The following is a 25,648-nucleotide window of genomic DNA, read 5'->3' as shown; positions in this document are numbered from 1 at the left end:
CTTCCATTGAGAGGGAGGGCAGCGCGATGTCACGCAGCAGGGCATGGGAATCTTCCTCCGGGCAGGGAGAAACCGGGGAATATACCTCGCGGAAATAATCCGCGAAGCAAGAGACAATGCCTTCCGGCTCAGTAACACGTACACCATCCATTCTCTCAATCAGCGGGACCACACGACTAGCTCTCTCCTTCTTATCCAACCACGCAATCAACTTGCCAGCCTTATCACCCACATCATACAATCGCCCCTGTTGCTCTCTGCTGAGGCCCCTGGCCGCCTCCGTGACGAGGGACCTATATGCCGCCTGCTTCAGGTGTAGAACGTGCAGCGCAGCGTCAGTCACCCCACTCCCCAGATCACCCTCCAGTTCAGTAATTTCGGCCTCCACCCGGGTCACCTCCTCCTGTGCGCGCCTCCGGGCATGGGAAATAAAGGAGAGGGCCTCCCCTCTAAGCACTGTCTTGAATGCCTCCCACAGGGAGATGGCCGACGAGACAGACCCCACATTCTCCTCAAAATACCGTTGCAAGGATTTAATCAAGTCCGCACGAATAGTGGGGTCGCGCAGGTACCAGGCATTGATTGGAGCTACCCTGCCCTCCCCCCTCGGGAAGACATCAAAGTGCAACAGGAGTGGGGAATGATCTGAAATACCCCGCGCCAAATGGCGCACCTCCCCCACTCTCCCGGCATAGGCCGCAGGGACAAGGACATGATCAAGCCGCGAAAGGCTACCATGGGCCCCCGAATGGAAGGTGTATTGCAGCTGAGTGGGATGCCTTAGACGCCAACAGTCCACCAATCCCAGTGTGTCCAAAAGGCCAGACAGCCACGCTTGTGCCCGGGGGAGGTCCCTAGGGGGATAGCGATCCATAGTCCCAGAGGCCACCGCATTGAAGTCCCCCCCAACCACCAGAAGCCCCCCCCGGAAGGTCAAGCAGGAGGCGTCCCAGGTCCGCAAAGGTGGTGGACTGTAACCCCGGTGGGACGTACACTGAGACAAAGACGACTACTTTGCCCTCCATTCTGCCCACCAAGACAGTGTAGCGTCCCCTCTCATCATGGCGCACCTCGTCTATTTCTAGCGGGAGCGAGGTCTTGACCATAATGCCCACCCCTCGTGAGCCAGATGTGAAGCCCGAGTGGGCCACCAAACGATAGCCACGCCGATTCATGGCACAAAAGGTGTTACCAATGAGGTGCGTCTCCTGCAAAAAGACCACATCAGGCGAAATCCGTTTCAGATATTGCAGGACCACACCCCGCTTAATCCTATCACCCAGTCCGTTAACGTTCCAGGACAACAAAGTCAGGTCCCTACCCCCCATCACATACAGAATCCATCATTTGTCCCCCGGAGAGCATCTCAAAAACATCAATACAATGAAGGGTTTGCCTTGCGGTAGAAACGAACCACACCCCACCCCACCCCACCCATCCCAACAAAACTCCCCCCACCCTGCACCCCTGCATGAGCCCAAACAGCCCCCCCAAAGTGCAGTGTGCCTGTCGCCCCATAGAAAGAAAACTAACTAGTCCCCCAGAGGAGGAGGGAGATCCCCCAAGAGACCCCACACGACCTCCACAGGAGGGGAACTTACCCTAACAGTCAATGGTGACAATAACACAGTCCCGAGCAAGGCCTACCATTAGTCCCTCAGTCCTGATCCTGCGGGCCCTCCCCACCAACCGCTCCCCCCCCACCCCCCCGGCCCCGATCCCCGGGCAAAGTGTCCAGCCAGTCCCCGGCCGCTTCGGGACGATCAAAAAAGTGCGTGCGGCCATCCACCTCCACCCTCAGCTTAGCCGGAAAAAGCATCGCATATTTGAGATTCAGGTCCCGTAGGCGACGTTTGACACCGAGAAAGCTCAGTCTCTGCTTTTGGACCGCCGGAGTAAAGTCAGGATAGAAATTTATATCCATATTATCAAGTCTGACCGGCCCTTGTAGCCTGGAAGTCTGCAGGATAGCGTCCCTGTCCCGAAAATTGAAAATCCGGGCGATGAGAGGCCTCGGAGGGGCTCCGGCCTTAGGCCTACCCCCGGGGACCCTGTGGGCACGTTCCACTGCAAAGAATTTACTCAGCCCCCGAGGCTGGAGATGGGTGAGGACCAAGTCCTCCACAAACAGATCCGCTGCCTCTGCCTCGCGTCCTTCCGGCACCCCGATAATGCGGACGTTGTTTCTCCGGGCCCGACCCTCGGAATCCTCCAGTCGACGATGCATCAGGGCGCTCGCCTGGCCAAGCCTGCGCACCTCCTGTTGGAGGGCCGCCACGTCAGATGTGAGGCCCGAGGTAGAGTGGGCCAAAGAATCGACCCGGTCATTTGTTTTTGACAGATCGGCTCTCACGAGGCCCACGTCCACGAGGACCGAGTCGATCTTCTGCGCCAGAGTGTCGAAGCGCTGGTCCACCGAGGCCTTCATCTCGGCGATGGCGCCCATGACGTCTCGGAGGGTCAGGTCCGTGGGCAGAGCAGGAGCATCAGTCGGGCCCGTAGGGGACCTACACAGCGCCTCTGGAGACCCCTTCTGGAGGGTGTAGCGATCCATGTTGTTGGATTGATGGGCCGCGCCACGACGGGTAGACTTCACTTTAGCCCGGTCGCCATCTTGTTTTGTGGCCATGGTCGCGGTCCCCAAATCGAGCCAATCTCCTCAAAAAGGGGGTAGACAATCCCGTTCAAGGGCTCTGGGGGGGGGCGACCACCGCTCCGCAGGACGGACCGCAGCTGGCGGGCCGGCAGGGCACCCCAACGAAGCCACACCGCCGCACACCGCTTCGCGACCCTACCTCGCCTGGCAGCAAGGAGGGCGCAAAAGCGAAAGTGAAAGCGCGGGGTGCGCGAGTCGCCCGGCCTTGCCCGCCGCTGTTATTCACTTTGTCGCCGGATCGCCCCACAACTCCAGTACGGGGGGCCGGTGTGGAGAAGGCCGCAAACCTTAATCGATGCTCCCGCCGGTGTCCGAAGTCCGAATTGAAAACGGAAAACGGGCGTCACCTCAGTTCGGGTTCACAAACACAGTCCCCTCATCTAGGACAGGATTCGGTCAGGATTTATGCAGGAGGTCGCGGAGGTCCTCGGGAGCCTCGCACCTACGCGGCCATCTTGGGTGCGCGCTAGGCTCCTCCTCCTGTGACACATTTGTAATGCCTTTCTTTGCCCAGGGAGCTTTCGTTCATACATTGAGACAGACTCCGTGTGAGACCTTTTGCTGAATCCCATTCATTGCATCTCTCCTTTAACCAGGATTTCGGCGTAATCTTGTACTTCGGAGTTTGTTGATGACATTGTTCTGTTCTATATGATATGATTTGAACGCCCTTTGCAACCCTCATCCTGCTGCAACTTGATCATGCCAGTCCCTCAATTGGCATTTTCTTACCTAGACGTTGTGTAATGAAATACGGCTTCAAGGTGGAATGAGGTGTTTGAACTAAAAGCACCCTTCTCCCCTAACAACGTGTCTGTTTTGGGTTTAACATGTGAAAATTAAGATGGCTATGTAGTGAAATTTCCTGCAAATCATGTGACATCTAGGCGTGCCCTCATTTCCCTGGCAAAGTGGTGCTGGAGGGTACAACTACCACTTTTATAGATGGTGTTGCAAGCTTCCGGAGCAGTAGTTGGATGACTTGTTCAGTATGAGTTGGAAATCCTGTTAGGTTCTTCTAGAAACTATTCCCGGCCTTTCCCAAGAAAAAGGACTACTTCCATAAGCCTCTTTCTTGAAAAAGTGATTTCCTATTGTTGCTAAGTCTGAGGAAACAACACCTCTTGATAACTGCTCTGTAACGGTAGGTTTATACTTGACTTTCTGGGTGGGACTTACCGTATTGTATTATGAATATTCAATAGTATTCTTGACTTGTACATTCTATGAGCAAAAATGTTATTGGGATTAGCCCCCAGGAAGATACACTCTGGGCGGAGGCTGAGCATGGAAGACAGATTTGGGGTGAAAGTAATTCAGAAATTGGAGGAAGACGGATTGATGGGCAGCAGGAGCGAGTGAAAGACACGGGATGCCACTCCTAATGACCAAAAGAGGAATCTAGAGTAAAATGAGATATGGTGCATAGCCTTGTGAAAAGAGAGCACCTGCTTGGCCTTTAGAAACCAGGGACCAGGACGACTGATCTGCTGATGGGAGACAAGGGAGAATGGCAGCGAGAGTGTCAATGGCTGATTGAGAGGGCCTGCGCCTTTCAGAGGTAAACTAGGAAAGAAGTGCTCATGATCTGGGTATCAAAGAGAAATTAATTGAAAAACGACGAGATAGAACATCCTACAACCTTATGGAGAGATAGCAATAGGCCTGGTCCTAATAGTGAGAGACCAGAGAAATTGGATACCTACATTCTCATACCCTTCTACTTACTTTGCAACTCCCTTTCTGTGTACTGTTTCTCTGCTTGCTGCTTCTCTCACATTTTCTGTGTTGTTGGATTGCCTTCGGCCCAGCACCCACCCGAAAATGCCAGCTTAGTGGATCAATGGGTTGGAGAGGGCTCCTTGCCAGTTATTTACCACTGCATTTACCTAAAGGCCCAGGGCCCTTTGGTTGGAGGAGCTGTTGGGGCTTGTTAGCAAAGGACCCTAAAGAGCTTAAATAATTCTTTAGAACAGACCCAGCACTCATTTATGACCTCACCCTGACTAGGCCCATTAGTCCGTAGGATCTTGGCTCACCAATGATTAGCCAGCTAGGGATGAGGATCATGTCACAATGCAGTCGGATGGTGGTAGGGACCATGCCCAAGTTGCTTGGCTGCTCCCACAATACTTTCCAATGCAAGGTGACTTGGAGCCAGGCTTTTCTGGCCATCCAACAAGAAGCAGCAGCAAGCTGCAGCATCCATGGGGTGACGGGAAGGTTGCTGAGAGATATAGAAGCATAAAATCTTGGGCCTTTTGAGTGGGGATAAACTAGTGGAGCACTTTGTCTGAATAGAAATATGCCTCAATTCAAGTGACAAACAGCCCCACCGCAGAGGCATACAGGAAGAGAGGTAGCAAAGTGAGTTCAGGCAGTGCATGTACTTGTGCAAATCAGAAAGTTCTTGGACATCGAAAATCAGTTGCACATGACCCAAGAAGCAAACGGAATTGCTTTATCCAGTAAGACAGTAGTACTGTTGCCCGTGCATGTACATGAATGTCTCCTGGGCCCCTAGTGAGCTTTGCTACTATGATGCAGAAGTGCAGTGCAGTGGCTTTCTGTTATGTATTCATGGAAGGAATTTCTTGTGGTGCATAGGAAATTGACATCACCGAATCATCAACTGGCTGTACTCTGCACATTTTATTGATAGTGCTGCAATGGATGGAACCCATTGAAGCACTGATGCGTCAAAGAGAGGTGGAAAGGACCGAATTTAATCCTTGGACTAAACCAGAAAGGATTAAGGAAGAAGTTGTAATGGAATGAGCAAATTGTTTGTTTTAGAGTTCTGTTCACAGAGCAAAATGAGGAGTCCTCGTGGATACTGCTGGTGTGGTCTGAGGTTCCTGCAACACACACTAGATCTTGTATCTATGGTGGTTCATTCTGCTGGCTATAATCAGGTCACAAGTTAAATGACAATGGTTCTTCGGTTAGAAAAGCAGGAACCAACTATGTCTCAGGATTTAGGTCACATTCACGACTTCATTAACAGACCATTGACAAGAGTAGTGGGAATCAGTTAAGATTTGGCTCAGACAATATTGACGTTTTGAACATGTGGTCTTAGAAGTATCATGTAATATGCAAGTCACTAGTTAGAAGATGTGAATAAGGTGATCTGAAACCTTTGGTGATTCAGTTCCAAGGAGTTAGTAAAGTTGTTACTAACTGGCAAACCAGTTGTGGTGATTCGGGCTGTCATAGGTCAGTACTGAATTAAGGTTAGGCTCGATGCTTGGGAGACTGCTGAAGAAATAAGAAAGCACAAAGCCAATGTGACAGCCTGGAGATAGGATCTACTGACCAGCACACTAATCTGATTAAATAGCTGCTTAGTTGGTAGTGGACTTTCCTTCATGCTCCTGCAGTGTTTCTTTCACTGAGGTCCTAAAGAGAATCCGCTGCTTTGCATGTGCGGATGACCAATAAATGTATTCGGACAGGAGGACAGCCCTTCAGTCCTTGTAAATACTTCAATTTGTCGAAGGTCTGTGGCTCTGTGGAAAAAACTACAACCTCCTCTGAACAGAGAGGATGAGCCATGGCACATTACCACAATGGAACAAACAATGCAGAAGTGTCATATGGAGGTACAATTCGTTAAATATTGATTTTCTTTGCTATTCAATCTCTTGTCTCTGGGAGAAATGAGGTGGTACCGTAGTTCGAGTTTTTTCCTTCTCGGCTTCAGGCGTGAACAGCAGAACGCTGATTTACAAGACCAGATGGCCACTCCAGCCTTCCAGGAAGTGTGGCCAATTTGCTCTCGCAACTCTTCTGATGGTTCCACTTCTGAGAGTAAACAGTTTTGGTAGTGTTGGCAGCTAGCCAGCCTTTTTAATGGATCAGGATTTAGAGACCCACCTCACTTGTCATAAGGCACACAACAGCCAGATCTTTTCCCAACAGAGAAAATATATAATTTCTTTCAGAAATCTATGCAAGTTGATGTGAAGAACAATATATTGAAAACTGAAAGCTTGTGGTGGTCTTTACATTGTATATTGATGGGTTATAATATAATTTGTGTAGACCAAATCTTCTTGCACGGTTACATATTTACTCTTGATGCGAAGTATGAACTGAAGAGGTGTGGTGTATTTTCCTATTAAAATTCATAAAAGCGTGATCCCCCTTCTATTTGTAAACTGGAGTTCGCATTAATAGCTGGATTTAGATACTTTCAGAAACCTGACTGTTTGACCAGCTTCTCAGAAGTTTTACACCTAACGGACTTGCCAGGGTTTTCGCTCATCAGAATCCAGCCTCTGTAGTGCTAGTGCTGTGGACCTTGCTCAGAGAGATTGCAGTATCTGCACACAGTGTTCATATTTTACCCAGATTAGCAATTCTGAGATAATCTCTCTGTCATGGTCCTTGCAGTAGTCTGGGGTACAGCAAAGACATTAGGTGCATATCACAGCTTTTAGCCGACACCCTGCAGTGAAGCCATGTTATCCTCCACACATACGCCATAGGGTGGCACTCCTCAAACAGAGACATATGTTTGATATCGTATCGACTCTGACAGTGAAACTGTGGCGAGAGATTGAAGGTGAGGTTTCATGGCTGTGAAATTACAGAGGAAGAGTTCAGTGTCAAGCTCCTTTCATATTCTAAAGTAATTTGCCTACTTATATGCCGGTCATCACAAGATTTGCTTGATAGGATGCAGGCAGGTTAAATTCCCTATGGGAATTGAAAGGAGACGTGATTAGCTAATTTAGTCCATTGATTTGAAGGAAATGCTTTTCCTTGAGTTGATTGTGATTGCTACGCAATCTCGCAACTGTATTGAGGCCAAAATCCATTGTGTCGCTTGGCAAGGAGACGAAGGGTAAAGATCATCACCTCATTATATAGGGATGCTCCTGTTGTCATAAATATCCACATTTACCCCTCGAAGTGTGACACATAGCTTTCTCTTTGAGATAAACATCATGTATCCACATGGCCACTGCTGGTCATTTGGACGACATTTCTGGCAGGGGAAATCAGGTGTTTCTTGTGGTAGGCACTCATTCCAATTTGAAAGCTGCCGTTGAAGGCATAATGGAAAGCATTTGTGAAACCTGCTTGACCTGAGGAAAACATGAAAATGTGATAATTCGGAAAATCCAGTTGACAAAAGAAAATGAATAACCTCACTCCCTATTGCAATAAGCATATTGTGACAAAAGGAGTCCAGTTGGAAGGAATTATTGATTTAGTGGGATAGTGTTCTATTCATGTGGGTGGCCTACTACAGAACACTTTTTTTCAAATATGAGTCTTCTTATTTAGAGGGCTGACAAGGAATCTCTTTCTTGGAATGATCTCGTGGCAGCTGCTGCAGCTGGAAATCATTGTAGTTTGTCATGAATTTCTGCCTCGCTCTAAATCTTGCAGCAGTCACACTTCCTATAACCTTCCTCCTGAAATTAAGCCTGCTAGAAAGAGTTAATTTGGAGACTATCTAAATGAAAAAGTATGATAGTGGTTCAGCAGGGGCTGGAAAGGATGCAAAAAAGCTCCATAGTCGTAGATGTGTTTTTTTTGTATCGCCTTTGCAAACAGACCAGTGGAAATTATAATGACAAGTCAGTGTCCAGCATCCTGCTTTGCATGTGCGGATGACCAATAAATGTATTCGGACAGGAGGACAGCCCTTCAGTCCTTGTAAATACTTCAATTTGTCGAAGGTCTGTGGCTCTGTGGAAAAAACTACAACCTCCTCTGAACAGAGAGGATGAGCCATGGCACATTACCACAATGGAACAAACAATGCAGAAGTGTCATATGGAGGTACAATTCGTTAAATATTGATTTTCTTTGCTATTCAATCTCTTGTCTCTGGGATAAATGAGGTGTTACCGTAGTTCGAGTTTTTTCCTTCTGGGCTTCAGGCGTGAACAGCAGAACGCTGATTTACAAGACCAGATGGCCACTCCAGCCTTCCAGGAAGTGTGGCCAATTTGCTCTCGCAACTCTTCTGATGGTTCCACTTCTGAGAGTAAACAGTTTTGGTAGTGTTGGCAGCTAGCCAGCCTTTTTAATGGATCAGGATTTAGAGACCCACCTCACTTGTCATAAAGCACATAACAGCCAGATCTTTTCCCAACAGAGAAAATATATAATTTCTTTCAGAAATCTATGCAAGTTGATGTGAAGAACAATACATTGAAAACTGAAAGCTTGTGGTGGTCTTTACATTGTATATTGATGGGTTATAATATAATTTGTGTAGACCAAATCTTCTTGCACGGTTACATATTTACTCTTGATGCGAAGTATGAACTGAAGAGGTGTGGTGTATTTTCCTATTAAAATTCATAAAAGCTTGATCCCCCTTCTATTTGTGAACTGGAGTTCGCATTAATAGCTGGATTTAGATACTTTCAGAAACCTGACTGTTTGACCAGCTTCTCAGAAGTTTTACACCTAATGGACTTGCCAGGGTTTTCGCTCATCAGAATCCAGCCTCTGTAGTGCTAGTGCTGTGGACCTTGCTCAGAGAGATTGCAGTATCTGCACACAGTGTTCATATTTTACCCAGATTAGCAATTCTGGGATAATCTCTCTGTCATGGTCCTTGCAGTAGTCTGGGGTACAGCAAAGACATTAGGTGCATATCACAGCTTTTAGCCGACACCCTGCAGTGAAACCATATTATCCTCCACACATATGCCATAGGGTGGCACTCCTCAAAAAGAGACATATGTTTGATATCTTATCGACTCTGACAGTGGAACTGTGGCGAGAGATTGAAGGTAAGGTTTCATGGCTGTGAAATTACAGAGGAAGAGTTCAGTGTCAACTTTCATATTCTAAAGTAATTTGCCTACTTATATGCCGGTCATCACAAGATTTGCTTGATAGGATGAAGGCAGGTTAAATTCCCTATGGGAATTGAAAGGAGACGTGATTAGCTAATTTAGTCCATTAATTTGAAGGAAATGCTTTTCCTTGAGTTGATTGTGATTGCTACGCAATCTCGCAACTGTATTGAGGCCAAAATCCATTGTGTCGCTTGGCAAGGAGACGAAGGGTAAAGATCATCACCTCATTATATAGGGATGCTCCTGTTGTCATAAATATCCACATTTACCCCTCGAAGTGTGACACATAGCTTTCTCTTTGAGATGAACATCATGTATCCACATGGCCACTGCTGGTCATTTGGACGACATTTCTGGCAGGGGGAATCAGGTGTTTCTTGTGGTAGGCACTCATTCCAATTTGAAAGCTGTCGTTGAAGGCATAATGGAAAGCATTTGTGAAACCTGCTTGACCTGAGGAAAACATGAAGATGTGATAATTAGCAAAATCCAGTTGACAAAAGAAAATGAATAACCTCACTCCCTATTGCAATAAGCATATTGTGACAAAAGGAGTCCAGTTGGAAGGAATTATTGATTTAGTGGGATAGTGTTCTATTCATGTGGGTGGCCTACTACAGAACACTTTTTTTCAAATATGAGTCTTCTTATTTAGAGGGCTGACAAGGAATCTCTTTCTTGGAATGATCTCGTGGCAGCTGCTGCAGCTGGAAATCATTGTAGTTTGTCATGAATTTCTGCCTCGCTCTAAATCTTGCAGCAGTCACACTTCCTATAACCTTCCTCCTGAAATTAAGCCTGCTAGAAAGAGTTAATTTGGAGACTATCTAAATGAAAAAGTATGATAGTGGTTCAGCAGGGGCTGGAAAGGATGCAAAAAAGCTCCATAGTCGTAGATGTGTTTTTTTTGTATCGCCTTTGCAAACAGACCAGTGGAAATTATAATGACAAGTCAGTGTCCAGCATCCTGCAGAGGCTCACTCTATAGCAGGTGGAGATATCTATCTCCGTTAACGTGTAAGTGTACAGCAAACTGACTTTCATTTTCTAGCTTTAAGATGGAGGCCTATTGCATAGCGTTTAGAACCATCACACTTCTTCAAGTTGGGAGTTTGTTACGTAGTGGTTGTAGAATATAGGGTTATTAAAGTGGAAGTACAATGCACTTTGCAGAACCTTACTTCCTTGGATTTAAACCAAGTGCAGAGGTGCAGTTCAACCCTCATCAACCAACAAAATAGTATTGTGGGGAACATAGCTGGCTACTCAATATTTACTTGTGTTCCTGCACCTCATGTTTGACCTTCAGTGCTATTTCACCTGCTGCCATGTGTGTCAGAGGACTGATGGCTTTGGAATATTTTGCTTCTGTCTCCCTAGTGACTCATCAGTGTTGTTCCAGACGTTTGGAAGTCGGTGTCGCCGTAGCAGTGTATCTCTGAATTTGGGTTGCCCCGGACTGGTAAGCATTTAAGATTCCTCTTGTATTGCCCATGGTTCTATCATGGTCCATCTGTTTTGTTTCCTCTACAAATTCTCCATTTGCACCATTGGTTCTCGAATACATTGGTAGTATTTAGAATTATGCAGCCCCTGTAGTGCACATGTGCATATAAAACATCAAATTGGAGGAAGCAGCAGAAGTAATTGCTCGGTGCCACTAAAATTCTCCTTACAGTTAGTCTCAATCCCATAGAACTCCTAAAAGATTGTCCTCACATGCCTCTATCCTTTGTTTGAGTAAACCAAAGATTTTCCCAGCTGGCCTGGCCCTAGCCTCTCCCAGCCTCCCTGGCCCCAGCCTCTCCCAGCCGCCCTGGCCCTAGCCTCTCTCAGCCGCCCTGGCCCTAGCCTCTCTCAGCCGCCCTGGCCCCAGCCTCTCTCAGCCGCCCTGGCCCCAGCCTCTCTCAGCCGCCCTGGCCCCAGCCTCTCTCAGCCGCCCTGGCCCCAGCCTCTCCCAGCCGCCCTGGCCCCAGCCTCTCCCAGCCGCCCTGGCCCTAGCCTCTCCCATCCGCCCTGGCCCCAGCCTCTCCCATCCGCCCTGGCCCCAGCCTCTCCCATCCGCCCTGGCCCCAGCCTCTCCCATCCGCCTTGGCCCCCCGCCTCTCCCAGCCAGCCTGGCCCCCCGCCTCTCCCAGCCAGCCTGGCACCCGGCCTCTCCCAGCCGGCCTGGCCCCCGCCTCTTCCAGCCGGTCTGGCCCCCCGCCTCTCCCAGCCGGCCTGGCCCCCCGCCTCTCCCAGCCGGCCTGGCCCCCCGCCTCTCCCAGCCGGCCTGGCCCCCCGCCTCTCCCAGCTGGCCTGGGCCCCCGCCTCTCCCAGCCGGCCTGGCCCCCCGCCTCTCCCAGGCGGCCTGGCCCCCCACCTCTCCCAGCCGGCCTGGCCCCAGCCTCTCCCAACTGGCCTGGCTAGGGCCTCTCTCAGAAGACCTAGCCAGGCCCTCTTACAAAAAGTCTGGCCAGACCACCCAGTATGAATGGTTTGGCCAGAGCCTGCTCGACCGTGCCCGCCATTTCCTGCTCTGTCCGAGCCTGCTTGACCCTGCCTGCCATTTGCCTGCACAAGCGTACCCCCTTCAGCTTAAGCGAGTTTGAATAAGACCTGCTCTGGCCTGTCTTTGAAAGGTCTGCAAGCATGTGATAACTTGACTGTCAAGTATTGTCTAATCCTTTTTTATAAATAACGGGCACGTATGGAGTTGTGTTTGACATTGCAAATAGGGGTTCAGGCGGTGATTTAGCAGTTATTTCGAACTGAGGGCAGTAAAAAACAGAAGAGTAACACTGTATTTCTTAGATACACAAAGTCGACAGCTTTCAGATGTGTTGTTGAAGGCACTGTTGGCTATGTGACACATCTAGAAGAAGGTTTCCTTCTCAACATTACCTAATAAATGTTTCCACATGACCAAACGACAATTCTCTGTGTGGCACAGTGTTTTTTTGCATAATTCCAACCTGTGGATTTCGCCTCATAGTTCCATATGGTACCTTATACAGTCAAGCACCAATGACTATACTTTTTTAGCAACCAATTTGTATTCATCATTTTGCCAGAACCTTTCCAGACCAGTGGCTGATAAAAAGGGCTTTCATATACTTCAGCCAGGAGAGAGAAGATGGCCTGTGATATTTCACAATACATAATCACATGTAATAGGCCATTGAGAAAAAGGTGCCCACCTCCCCATGATCTCATAAACAAGGTGCCTGCCATCTACACATCATTAGGGTAATTTGTCTGCTGTCTCCAGACCCACAGGGATAAGTGTCTTTGGTATCCAGATCTGCATTGAAATGTACCTACCATCTCCAGATCCCCAGTCACAGGTGTAGAGACCGGTGCTTGCCATTTCCAGATCCAAGAGGAAAGAACCCCGATAGGGGCCAGGCGCTGGCCAACTACGAGGCATAGGGATGGATGCCCGCTATCTCCAGATACCCAGAGAATGCCAATAGCCATCTCCAGAGCTCTTGAGATAGCTGGCGACCACTATCAGTGCGAATTCTGACCTGGGATTTTTTTTCTGTTCTAGCCCTTCACACTCTCCCCACTACGGACACCTTCTCACCACAGCCATGAGGGGATCAGGCAACAGGTCAGAATTGTCCCTCATGTTGATGATATGCCCCAGTTATGCGTGTCTCAGCTGCCCCTAACTGTTCTTATATCTTTGTCTCCACAGGCAGGCCTCACAGGAACATATCCCAGGGGTGTAGGCCAAAGCAGGTAAGAGCATGGTCCATTCAGATCACTTTGGGAAAGCTTTTGCTCTACTTCAGAACCTGCTCTCAACTCTGGTATCTGAACATAAAAAAAACACTAAGCTACAGACAGTCACACCACGGACTAGCTAGCTTCAGCCACAGACAGGACAGTAAAAGACACCTCTTACACACTCTTTCACCGAGGCCACTGAAAGGCATTAGCCCCAAGGTACCATTTCCCACTCTCTGCACCAACAAAATAGATTAAAGAAACACATGCACACACCCTTTGTGTTTTAAACCTTAAAATCATAGAAAATACAATCTATGTCTACTACGTTGGAGAATAGCACAGTAGAGACTCTTTTGAAAGGGAGTTAGAAGTATTTTTCAAGCCTGGTCGAGATACATGCATTAGGTTCTTAAAACTGTTGATAAGAGTCAACACAGCTTGAATTCAACTGTAGTTGCAGAATAGTATTACAGTCCTTGTTGCTGAATTGCCAATTCTACTCCCCGAATTAGCTCTTCGTATAAACCAATGTAGCTGGTCTTGTCTAGGATCTGAAGCCTATTATTCATGTCAAAGGCATGAGGCAAGTGGAACGATTTTCAAATGATACCCGATCCATACATAGTATTTTGGCGTTCACCTCCAACTTTCTTCCTCTGTCATTTGCCAGGTTCAGCTTGAATGCCCAGTTTTCTCTAGACCCATCTATTACATTAAGTCTAATTTGATGTGATCTGACATGGTTTGTCCTTCCTTGGGTAATCAAACCTGTTTGAAGGCGATGAAGAGAATGGAAGAAAATAGAAATCATTTACAGACCGCGAGAGAAATGCCAGGCTGAATAAAAAGGGAAAGGTGGTCTATTTACTTTTGCGCCAGTCCTTAGCTACCCTTCGTGGGACTGGGTGGGAGAAAAGCAGGCTCGACACTAGAGGGAATATAAAAACAGAATGCTGCATGCATCGGACATTAATAACGAACAAAATCAGGTATGACATTTTTCCAAAAACACGCAGTGCAAGAAAGTCAGCACCGTTCATTCAGTGTGACGCCTGGGAAGACCCCTGCAAACACCGTGATACCAAATATTCAGTGAAATGCTTTTTGTCTTATTCTAATATTCTTCTTTTTTCTGTTGCTAGCTCCCCTGTTAGGTTGGGCTGAAAACAGTGGGTGGGTGAAATGAATTTTATTTTTAATGTTCTTTGTTTCTAATGCTAAAACTGTCATAGAACGAGCACAAAAATGAGTAGGCAAAAGCACATTTTTGATGAAGATGAGCAAGTAAGGGGAAAAAAGCATTTAGAAAGAGGAAATAGAGTTTCCAACAAAGTGTTAATACACGTTTCTATGTGTACTTCACAAAGCCGCTCCAGGCAACTGAGGTTTCTAAGTTCCATACTCTGCACGCATCCTCTCCCTAAGATAGAGCCAGAAACACACCACTGTCCACTCTGCATACATCTCCAAAGGTTAGATTGCCTGAAAATGATATGCTTTTTGCACATAGCCTCTTCCCTTTAGTGATAGACATGTGTCTGCGCTTTCCATAAAGCCCCTACGTGCCAGAATGCCTTGCAGAAGTATGCCTTCTGAACCCAGTCTCAGCGCAATATAGTGACACTTGTCTACACAGAGGCCCTTCATACTACAGTGGCTCAGAAAAATATTCAGTATGCATTCTGAGCTTACCATCTCCAACATAATGCCACACACATATCTCCATACACTATGCATGTAGCCTCTTTATTATTACCTCTACTTACACCTCCTGCACACTAAAGTTCTGTGCTCAGCCCATGCCCACACAAGTGACAGATAAAGATATGCAAGCTGCGCACAGCTCCTGCCCACCCTGGTGAAACGCATTTCTTTGCTGTCTGCCCCTGCACGCCAACAAATGGCACACCCATCTCTGCGCTCCTGTACACCATAGTAATGCATCAGTCTATGCACATTACCCAAAGCCCATGGCATTGTGTGGTGAAACACTTCTCTGGAAAGTCTACAAACAGCCTCTAAAGCAGCACACAGGACTCTACCTGCTGCCTCGAGCTCCATGTGGGTCACACAGAAACACTGTGTTAGCATGTCTGGTGCCCGCGCTACTGAAAGAAGTGTTACAGGAAATAGGGCAGACAGTAGAGACAGATATCAGCCCTCAGTGCTACCAACGAGCCTAGACTGAGCTGCAGCATGTTTAATATACAGGCTCAGGGACGCCAATCCTCTGCCAGCTACTTTGGCTTCAGGCATGCTGACTAATCATGCAAACAGAGTGTTTCAGCCAGGGTAGGGGCCCTTTCCAATCCAGTGCGAATTAGACCTCCTCCTACTCACTGATGTAATAACTGGGCAGGTACTGTCTTGCTAAAAGCGCCTTCACCTCCTTTAATTTAAAGCGAGAGTCCCAGCACATCTTCGCAACAGTGCTCTGCCATCGGTGGTAGAGTATACTTGTTTCTCAGTAGTGTACAGACTGCTTTGGATAGTGAGCACCTACACTTCTATCCTTCCATGTCAAGCATACGCACTCATCCTATCAGCAGGTATTAAGGCACACATCAGAGGCACCTCTCAGGTGCTCCCATTGTGATAGAGAATCAAAAATTCCTCTGCCTATAGGAGACTTACTCAGCATTTCCATGATCCTTACAATCTAACCATTCCGCACAAGGAGAGAATTGGAAAATGGAGAAAGGAAGCGAGATACTGTCAATTAATCTGAATCAAGCATCCAGTCCTTTTCACACCAGTTTGGGTGTCATGCAGCAACCCTTTTTCTTCATCACCTCCATTGTGGTCTATAAGTAACATCCTGGTTCTTACTGGCTTACCTCTTCCCGCAGAGAGGCCCCTCCAACATTGCAGCCGACCACCAGCTGGCCAAGCCCCTACAATTTGGTGAGTAATCAGTGCATAAAAGGAAATGGCACCATCCTTCATTCAGTTAACAATTGGACTCAGGAAGGAAAGCATAAACAGGCGGTGGATACTGCATGTGGAGGAGAGATAATTTTCTTAAATGCATTCTCTCGATATCCCATCCTTTCTCCTTTCTCTTCTTCGTTCTGTCCATTTCTCTTTTGAAGTCCAACCCCACCATAGCCTACCTCTCATGTTGACTGTGAAACAATACTCAGTATGCAACAGAACTGCATATATTACTGATTACAGAGATTATCATCCCCTTATCTCAATTTTTGATATATGGATTTCCCAAAATTACACTGCTACCCTCCATACTGGTCTTGCTGTCCTTCCACAAAGGCAGCAGAGCTGGAATCCTTTTAAATATGTTGCTGTCAAGTCATCCTCTGCAGTCTGTAGTAGTTATCAATGCCCCTTTTCAGCTGCACATTATAATATAATATTCTTATGGTTTCACAGGTACCTTCTTAGAGGACCTTGATTCCACCCTCAAAGCAACTGCATTTTGTGGCTCTTTTATGGTCCTTGCACCAATCAACACAATCACTCCTGTCTGACGACTCACCGCCCAGCACGCAGACTCTCCCCTCCCACTCCCATGGCAATCAGCTTTATTTTATTCTAGTCCATAAGTTACTTTCCTGCCATCTCCCACGGTGACTGTTCCATTATCGACACGTCATTGCACATACACACCCTCCATTCCCTCATCTACAAACCCTGTCCCCAAAAATAAAATCCCTTTTCGACTCTGGTCTGAACTGTCTGCACCAAACTAGTTGATTTAATCTTAATCCGACTTCCACCTTCACCTCCTGTGCCTCTTCCTAGGAACTCGTGATCACATCAACCCTCAATTCTCAAAAATCCCTCCTGCTTAAGCATCGCAGCCAGTGAACCAAATTCTACACACAGCAGATTATTTCCCCTTGAAAAAGCCTTCAGTGAACTAATCTCTAGACTTCCTTTTGCTAAATCAGCAAGCTGTGTATACCATATCTCCTCGCTCAAACTGCCCCCACTGAGGCTATCTCTCACTATTAACTCACTCCTGTTACCCCTTCTGCTAATACTAGGCAGGACATCCTTATAGCTAGTACCGCTGCAGTCTTATTTCCTCACATATTTCTATCAGAGACACTTGGCAACCACCTCATTCCTGCTCAGATTAACAATCACCGTCTATTTCCCAAACTGTATTAATGGAGTCTTTCTCAGCAACCTCTGCTATCCACCACACTACAAATCCCTTATTCACCCCACTAACCCGTAATCTCCCAGAACATTAAACTTTGTTTATCTTCAAATGGTTTGCTTTGCCTTATCTCCCTTTTTACTTCGTAGCCTACCAGACAGTTTAGCCGTCTGGTTTGCTAAAGACATCTTGGGGACTTCCAGAAAGTTGACCTAGGAATGCATTCCACCTGTTGATTACCATTGGCTTTGTAACTACATTTTCTGTCTTTCTGTTTGCCGGCTTTATGTGCTTTAGGCTCTCCAGGTTCAGTTCTTCCCTCCCGTTGCCTAAACTGTGTTTACTGTATTCTTCCACGAACTCCCTTTCTGTAAACATGCCTTTAAATCTTGTTCTTCTCTTGTGACATTTGCTGTACATTCAAAGACTGAGGTCAAATGTCAGGCGCTGTCTTCTGAGGGCGCTTGTTTACTTTACTTTCTCTGATGTCAGTGTGAGGATGTATGTGACTATCTTGCTGGATACTGGGGGTAAGAAATAATTTTTTTCTAGCACACGACAACATTTAAATGAACCGTGTAAGTATTTCAGAAGAGATCAGAATTAGGAACACAAATGAAGCATGTTTTTTGTTATTTCTGAAGTGTGAATACTTTAATATGATCAATACAAATCATTACACTAGGTGATGCAATTTCCACGCATCTTTGTTTGTGCACTGTATAGTTTTATTAGTAAAACTGTATGTCTGTACAAACATAATGGATAAATACACACTTATATCAAGATAATATTCCCAATAACTGTGCAGATTAGTAAACCAGGTCCTGATAAATTGTCTTTGATAGATTTCAACTACTGTGGCAAGAAACATGGTGGCCAACCTACGCACTATTTCATGAGCTGATACAGACCATCATCCATGGTTGCAGCCATTATTTTTTATTTTGATCTAGACAAGGGAACCTGCTTAATAAAAAGATTATTAGGGTACTCCTTAGCCTATTTTAACTCACTCATATCTACACCAGAGAGCCCATTCACGTATACCCACACTTCTCGTATGGCAAAAAACAAAAGATCTCTGCCATAGAGCCTCCTCGTGGGTGCCCGTCTGGCATTGCAGCGCCGGCCCGACAAGGAGCATGCCCTATGATGAAGCCTGAAACCCATCTCTGGGTGTGTGAGGGCTTTTGCTCCTGAGCATTCAGGTGTCCCCCATCTGGGTCCTCAGCTCTTATACATCAACCTGTTCTCTGTCTTTATCTCCCCAAGAACTGCATACCCCCTGTCGTTAATCCTTTAATATACCAAGATGCCAGAGCTGATACGAAATAGTTTCATAACTCTCAATGCCTTCTTGGGCGCTAGCTCCATTTCTGCACCAGAAATTATGCCATAGTGATGTCACCAGAGCATATAGCGCCCACACCAGTGCACTGGCATCATCAGTTCCATTTTTTCTGTGACTTTCAAAGTGGATAAAGAGCAGCCGTTCGCTATTTATTTTTTCTCTTATGTTTTTCCTGTGGTTTTCAAAAAATTCTCTCACACATTCTTCAGTGCAGTTTGTTGGGATGTCCCGCCAAATACAACAGACTTTAAATCTTGTTTTATTTACAATGGTCAGATGCCCATTTCCGAGCCCTCAAGGTCTGTATGTGGTGTCTGGGTTTGAAGCACGACTTGAAATTGTGTGACAAATGCAGCCTCATGTACCCCAAACCATCAAAGAGCGCAAGTCCAAAGTTTTTATGGCCTGCGACGAGTGTCTCGCTTGATGCTGGTCGTGTTTTGAAGGCGAGGTCTCCCTCAAATTTACGTTCCTCTCCATCAAAATCACTGAGAGGTAAAAAGACTACCACTGTGATTCACCTCTGCATCACTCAAAGTCGAGCGGTAGGTCATCTTGATGTACTCCGCCCCCATGCTGAGTCCTCCTCTGAGCTGGAGCTCATGGCCATTACTGTGTCCGAGGAGCCTTCCACGTGGAGCCACCCACTGCCGCACCCACCACGGACCCTGTTCTGGGCTCTTTGCTGACTCAACCGTTTTCTGTGCTGATGCCAACAGATCATGAGTTTCCAGCGCCAGAAGGCAATCCAGCTCATTGCTTCAGTCTCATGATGGCGCTGTTCAAGCAGGTGTTGGTCATCTCTCCTTCACCTTCAGGCCCAGTGGGTCCATATTGGTTTCTGCTGGCAGATCCATCCTCTGTGCTATTCGTCCCCAGGTTCCCCTCTATTCTCCAACCCCTGGGACTATAGACAGTTCAGGACGTTTCTGGGCGTTTCAAAATGCTGTGCCTCTCCTATTTTCTTTTTATACCACCTCCATAAGCGGCATAATTTCGTCTTCACACATTAAGTAGGACTCCTCTTTCTTATAGTAAATTCGACCAAAACTGAAATCTTTTATGTACCTTAACCACCTCGCCTAGAGCCGGGAATCTAGGAGCGCTTGTGAACAATACAGTGCAGCTTGAATCTGTCATATAATTCTCTCCTACAGCAGAATAATTCCACTTGTTAAATATAGGGGAAAGTCCATCATAACATTCTGCAAAATAGTCAAGTCCCTAAGCAGTAAATTGTCAATGAGAATATTGTACTACTGCAAAAGCTTACTCGTTTGTCTATACCATTTTGCATGCTCACAAGACAAAATGATCTGCAATATTACAATCTGCATACTATTCAACCTGTGTAGAAACCCTCTCATCTCACACAGAGCAAACCAAGCCCTGGGCTTTGAGCGCCTTCTTTAATCAAACCTTCTGGGCCTGAAAAGACTCTGCTAATAGTATTGACCCGCTTCTGAGGAGACATCCCTGGATATGTGAATGTGTGCCTGTACGTATGACCCTGTTTGATTTGAAATGTCTACTCATGAGGCCCATGTCCCATTACTTATATCTTCGTTGAACCTACTACCTTTATGTAACCTTAGGTCTTAAGTTTGTTATTGCTGTTTAAACAATTAAGTGAGAAAGGGCTACGATGTTCTTCAGGGAATGCAAATATCTGGCCTTACTCTCTCTCTGTTCCTCCTTTCTTGTGTCTCTCCCTACTGAGCTATGTTTTTGCCCTAGGAGCATCGGGGTCCGCATTCAAGTGGAGAGAATCCCAGTTCTTCATCGCTTTGTGCTCCTAACTTTGACAGGTGAGATTGGATAGATGTTCAGTTATTGACCTGCTTTCTACCAGACCTGACTGCTGTTCTAGTTTCTAAACTCAACCACTCTGGGCCTGTGACAGCCCATTCGTGAACCTGAATCCCCAGGTTCTCTTCTATTAATTCTGCAAGACCTGTCGGTTATAAAGCATAATGTTTAGGATGTATCCACTACCCTATGCCTCTAAAGACCACTAGGTTATTGTGATGCAGCAGGCTAGGCCCCAGGGGCACCTGCTGAATTCATCTGGGTAACAAAACCAAGTGCATCGTGTATTTTGACTGTTGCTGAATCCAAGGCTATCTGAACTTGCTACAAGAGAATCTGGTTAAGCACATTTAAAAGGTTCCTTTAAGCAGGTCCTTGGAAATCTGCACATTGGCATGCGATGAGTGGAATCACTGCTTATTTCAGTAATATGTTGACAATACTCCACCCCAAAATGTGAAAGATAATCGCCTCTGAAGGAATGACATTTTGTTTTGTTGTGCAATTACTTCGTTTGCGATATATCTTACATCTGTAAAAAGAACACAAGTAGAATTCTGTCCGATTGCAGTTGTAAGAAAAGCACTATTCATATTAAAAACCGATATATAAGCAACATTACTAGTTAAAAAAAGAAAATTAATATCAAATTCCATGGCAAAGTGTATTGTACAACCAACTTTTAGGACAGAAAATACCTCTATGTTAGTCCCGATGATATGTGAGCGCCGCTGGGTTTAAAGTGACAAGGTGCCATGCGTTGTTTAAATCGATGATGTAAACATTTAAAAGCGAGTCTGTTTTCTGTTTCATTGATTGCTGCTGTTCAAACTCCTCTGGTGTCTGCCGAACATTCTTTCTCGATAAGTCTGATGTGCGGCTCGGCCAAGTATCTCCCAAATCTGGCCAAGTCTGCTGGTGCAGTGCAGGAGAACAGAACCGACGCCGCTTCTTTACAGGTCCAAGCTCCTTTAGATAACCACATCGGTCTGAGCAGCTTCTGGCAGCCCTGTAACTCGCCGGGGCAACAGCACAGCAAATGTAGCAGGGATTCCATTTTATAGTTGCAGATGCTACACCTGGTTATAAAGCAAGGGGTTTCCTTCCAGGGTTTCGTTCTTTAATGGGAAGGGGCACTAGTCTGGCCCACTGAATATTTTTTATCCATCTCTGTGTTATTTGTGTTTTCAATTCCCACTCTGATGAACAGCACATGAGACCTATTTGGCTCCTGCAAAGTAATAGCCATGTCCAGCTTCTGCACCTCTTTAACCATACTCTTAGATCTCCCTATCAGGCTCCTCTTTCGTGTCCGGGATCTGCACACTGCTGCTCATAGATAAACAAGAGTGTTGTTGGGAAGCACAAAAGCCCCTCTGTGTTGGGGGGCATGTTAGATGTGTAAGTGTAGTTCTGGTGCAGATAAGGACAGTGCAATCATTGTTTCTGGGCTTGTAAAATGACAGAGTATGAACTTTGGAGTTTTTAATGAGAATGTGGCACACTCTGCTGGTGGACTAATAGGTAGCTACTCAGTTTTGCTTTCCCTTGGAACTGGCCTAGGTGGCCTGTGCTCTTGAGGGGCAGAGAGAAGTTATACTATCTTTCACTTAATGGCTTTGTTCTTTAACGCCGCAATAGGAAAGGTTGTGGGGCTTCGCTGTTGCTCACTTCATGAGGTTATTTTTTAAACCATCATGGGCTTTCTTATAACTGAGCAAACATTTACAAGAATTGTCAAAGTCTGTAAAGCACACTCATATGATCACTTTTCATATTCAGCAGTGCCATCGACCAGTATCTCAGTATACGATCACCCAAGATAGGGTCTATATGGCTCAGTATTTCTGTCTAATACAACTGAAGTGTGGATTATTCCCACTAGATGTGGAGGAAAGCAGCTGTTCGAGGTGGCAGGATATATGTTCTTAAGTTTACTGGGCATCAGACTACCTCATAAGCAGTTTGTATTACGCCTCCCTCTGTTGAAGTCTTTTAAAGTTCTTATGGAGGTTATACCAATGGGAAGGGCACTCCATAGCTCTGTAGTTTCTTTCTAGGTCGGCTTTCCAGGACTTTTGATAGGAATACTTGGGTCCATGTGATCTCTCCGTCAGGATTTGGTATAATGTCGCAATAAGACACTTGTGGTGTAGTACGTGTCCAACAATTTTTCAAATGGAGTTCAGGGTTTTGGGCTTCTTTAATCTCCAGATGTGTGATCCATTGCCGTATTTGATCGAATTGCATTCTATCCATCTCATCCAAGTTGAATTCTCTTTTGCAGTCTTCAGTAGACTTCATTGTTCCTTTGTTGAACATGTCACGCTTCGTTCATATTTCCATAACCCAATCCTCCCTATATCCAACCTTGGTCTGAATTCAGTGTCCAAGTGAATCGGTGTGGATAGGCCCTGTGAAGCAGATACACTGTCCCAAATCATCAAGACTGTCTTGTCACATCAGATACATACAACGACTTGGGCCGCCATGTTCGAAATATTCATGGTAAATCCCAGACATCCTCGCCTGACACTCCTCCATCCATAGAGTTCCCTCACTTTTCTGATTCTTGTGCTGAGCAGTCTACCACTTTTCTGAGATAGGTGGCTTGGTAATAATTAATCACATTCAGGAGTGCTAAACCTCCCTGCGCTAAGGGGGGCGTCAGTATTGCTTTTTAGGAGTCTCACTGTTTCACCTCCCTATACATATTTGATAATATGTTGCTGTAGTACTTATAGTTCAGTGAGCCGTATAATCGTAGGGATAACTTGAACTAGATTAATCACACGCAGTAATATCTTCATATTCACCCCATTAATTCTCCCCATCCAGGAAATAAATTGGCCTTTCCATTTAGCCAGGTGAGCCAGCACCTGAGCTTTCATGCGTGGCCAGTTACTTCTGGTCCATGTGTCAACTGTTTTTGTGATGTAAATTGACAAGTGTTTGAGCGTGTGTTTGACCCACTTCTTTAGGCAGGTCTCCCTCAGACTCGATTCCTGATGCTTGGAGACTGAGGTGTTTAGGAATTCCAACTTATCTGTATTTATCTTAAAGCCTTAGACTCTCTTGTATTCCTGTAAGCAGTTCCTGACTTCTGCTGAGATTGCAGGCACCGTTAGGGTCAGGAGAACATTGTCGGCAAATAAGCTGATTTTATGCTCCTCCCCACCAAAAGTCACCTTTTATTTCAGGTAGTGATCGTATTCGTATAGAAAGGGGCTTAATTGTCAGGGTGAAAAGTTTGGGTCACAGCAGACAATCCTGGTGGGTGCCCCTCTATAGTGTAAATCTGTCGGAGGAGATCCTATTAACTTGTATGCTGGCTTCAGGCTGGACGTAGTTGGGCCATATCCAGCGTTTGAAATGTGGATCTAAGTCTGTTCTGTCCAAAATGTGTCTCAGGAACTTCCAGTTCACCCTGTCAAACGCTTTCTCTGCATAAAGTGACATCAGAAGACCAGAATCTGTTTGTTCCTGCAATGTTCTGCAATATGGGCCACTTTTTGCACCTTGTATGCATCTTGTTGCTTCTGAAAAAGCCTACTTGGTTTGCCTCAACAAGGCCTAGAAGAACTTTATTAAGACTGTCTGCCAATATTTTGGTTACAATCTTGACATCCTTATTCAAAAGTACTATGGGCCTATACAATTTGTCCTCATCGGTGGGTTTCCCTGTTTTAGGGATTTTAACCACATCAGTCACCTCCATGGTGGGTGTCAGATTCCCCGTTTCTTGAAATGAGTTGAATGCATCTGTTAGGAGTTGCAGGAGCAGTGCAGAGAAATCTCTATAAAAAGCACCTATTAGTTCATCCAAGCCTGGTGCCTTGTGTGGTTTAAGGAATCTAAGGGTTTTTAGGATATCCTGTGGTGAAGTGGGTTGATCCAGTTGTGTTCTCCAGTCTGGCAGGACCATGGGCAGTGAGAGCTATAGCCACCATATATTCCCGACCCAAGGAAATCTCAATCAAGGAAAGTATTCCTCTTTCCCCTTTCATCCTTAAACTTCCTACCCTCTGTGTGCAGAGCAGGGATGTGCACCCTCATTTTGTGTGCCCTCAGTTCACTGGCCAGTATCCTATCAATCTTATTTCTTTTTTTCATTAAATTGTTGGTTTAGCTTGAGTAGTATTGTCTCTATTTTTTCTGTTCCAAAAACCATAAGCTGCCCCTGAACTCTTTTTGTGTTCTCTTTCTGTGCTTTTTGAGGGCGGGCGTGTATTTGCAGCATCCACTCCATTCTAGCTTAGTTAAAAGGCGCTATTTTTATGTTTTTCCTCCCTGCGCTTGCTAGACTTTGGGGATATAGCCGCTCTCTGGAGGTTGATTGAACACATCCCAGTGATTATTATAGGTAGTGTTGTTTTCAGTGAAATAATTGGATATGATTTGGGCTAGTTCCTCCCTATGTACCCTGTCTCAAATGAGGTGGGGTTGAAATATCCATGTTCTCCCTCCCATTTCCATTTCAGTGTCCTCTAGTATTTGATCAACCTGACTATTGTCTGAGATGGTACCTCCTTTGATCTGTGTATCTACTACCCTCCACACCAGGTCCCTGGATATGAAAAACATATTGATGCCTCTGTATGATTTATGCAACTGCGAGTGGAATGCGTAGTCCGTGCTTCCTGGGTGCAGGTGCCTTCAACTGTCTATTATGCCCATCTCATCAAAGTGTGCCCTCCGCTTTATCAAGGTTGCTCTCTGCATATGTAGTGTGTGGTGCTCTGTGTTGTTCAGCATCCCAAATCATATTGAAGTGTCCTCCCCGAATTTCTTCACCTTCTGCAGCGCTTACTAAGGAAGTAAGGATATGGGAAAGAAATTTCTCCTGTTTGGTATTGGAGCATACATTTTAATAAGTGTGAAAGGATGTTAAGAGTTACAAGGAGGGCAGCATCAGGCTTCTACACTCCTTGTCTTGCTTTCACTTGCGACCCAATGATGAGCGGGATAACCCCTGCATTTCAAACGTCTGCCTGCTGGTGTCGTAAATAACCCCAAACCACGCATCGCTTCCTTGATGAGTTAAGGCCCCTCACGTTCAAAGTAAACAGTTTAGTGATGCTATATCAGGTATGCAACCACTAAGGATAAATGTCCAATGCAACCACCCTGGTGAGTGTTGTGTGATGAATTGT

The 25,648-nt window shown here is 46.1% G+C and overlaps 1 protein-coding gene across 2 annotated transcripts in view; it reads left to right on the top strand.

The window, feature by feature from the left end:
• Window positions 1-25,648, top strand: part of LOC146780095 (P2R1A-PPP2R2A-interacting phosphatase regulator 1-like) — a 79,133-nt gene that overhangs the window by 14,088 nt on the left and 39,397 nt on the right. Inside the window, exons 2-6 of one of the 2 annotated variants that reach the window (XM_085637691.1) lie at window positions 10,870-10,951; window positions 13,022-13,084; window positions 13,172-13,215; window positions 16,056-16,110; window positions 20,424-20,494. In XM_085637691.1, coding sequence (XP_085493817.1) covers window positions 10,870-10,951; window positions 13,022-13,084; window positions 13,172-13,215; window positions 16,056-16,110; window positions 20,424-20,494 — 315 coding nt within the window. The remainder of the gene's footprint in view (window positions 1-10,869; window positions 10,952-13,021; window positions 13,085-13,171; window positions 13,216-16,055; window positions 16,111-20,423; window positions 20,495-25,648) is intronic. The other variant, XM_085637692.1, reaches the window with a different exon arrangement.

Source organism: Triturus cristatus, chromosome 12, assembly GCF_964204655.1.
Source record: "Triturus cristatus chromosome 12, aTriCri1.1, whole genome shotgun sequence".
In the NCBI taxonomy this organism is placed as follows: domain Eukaryota; kingdom Metazoa; phylum Chordata; class Amphibia; order Caudata; family Salamandridae; genus Triturus; species Triturus cristatus.
Note: the sequence above shows the minus strand (reverse complement) of the source record. Positions and strands in the feature narration are given on the sequence as shown.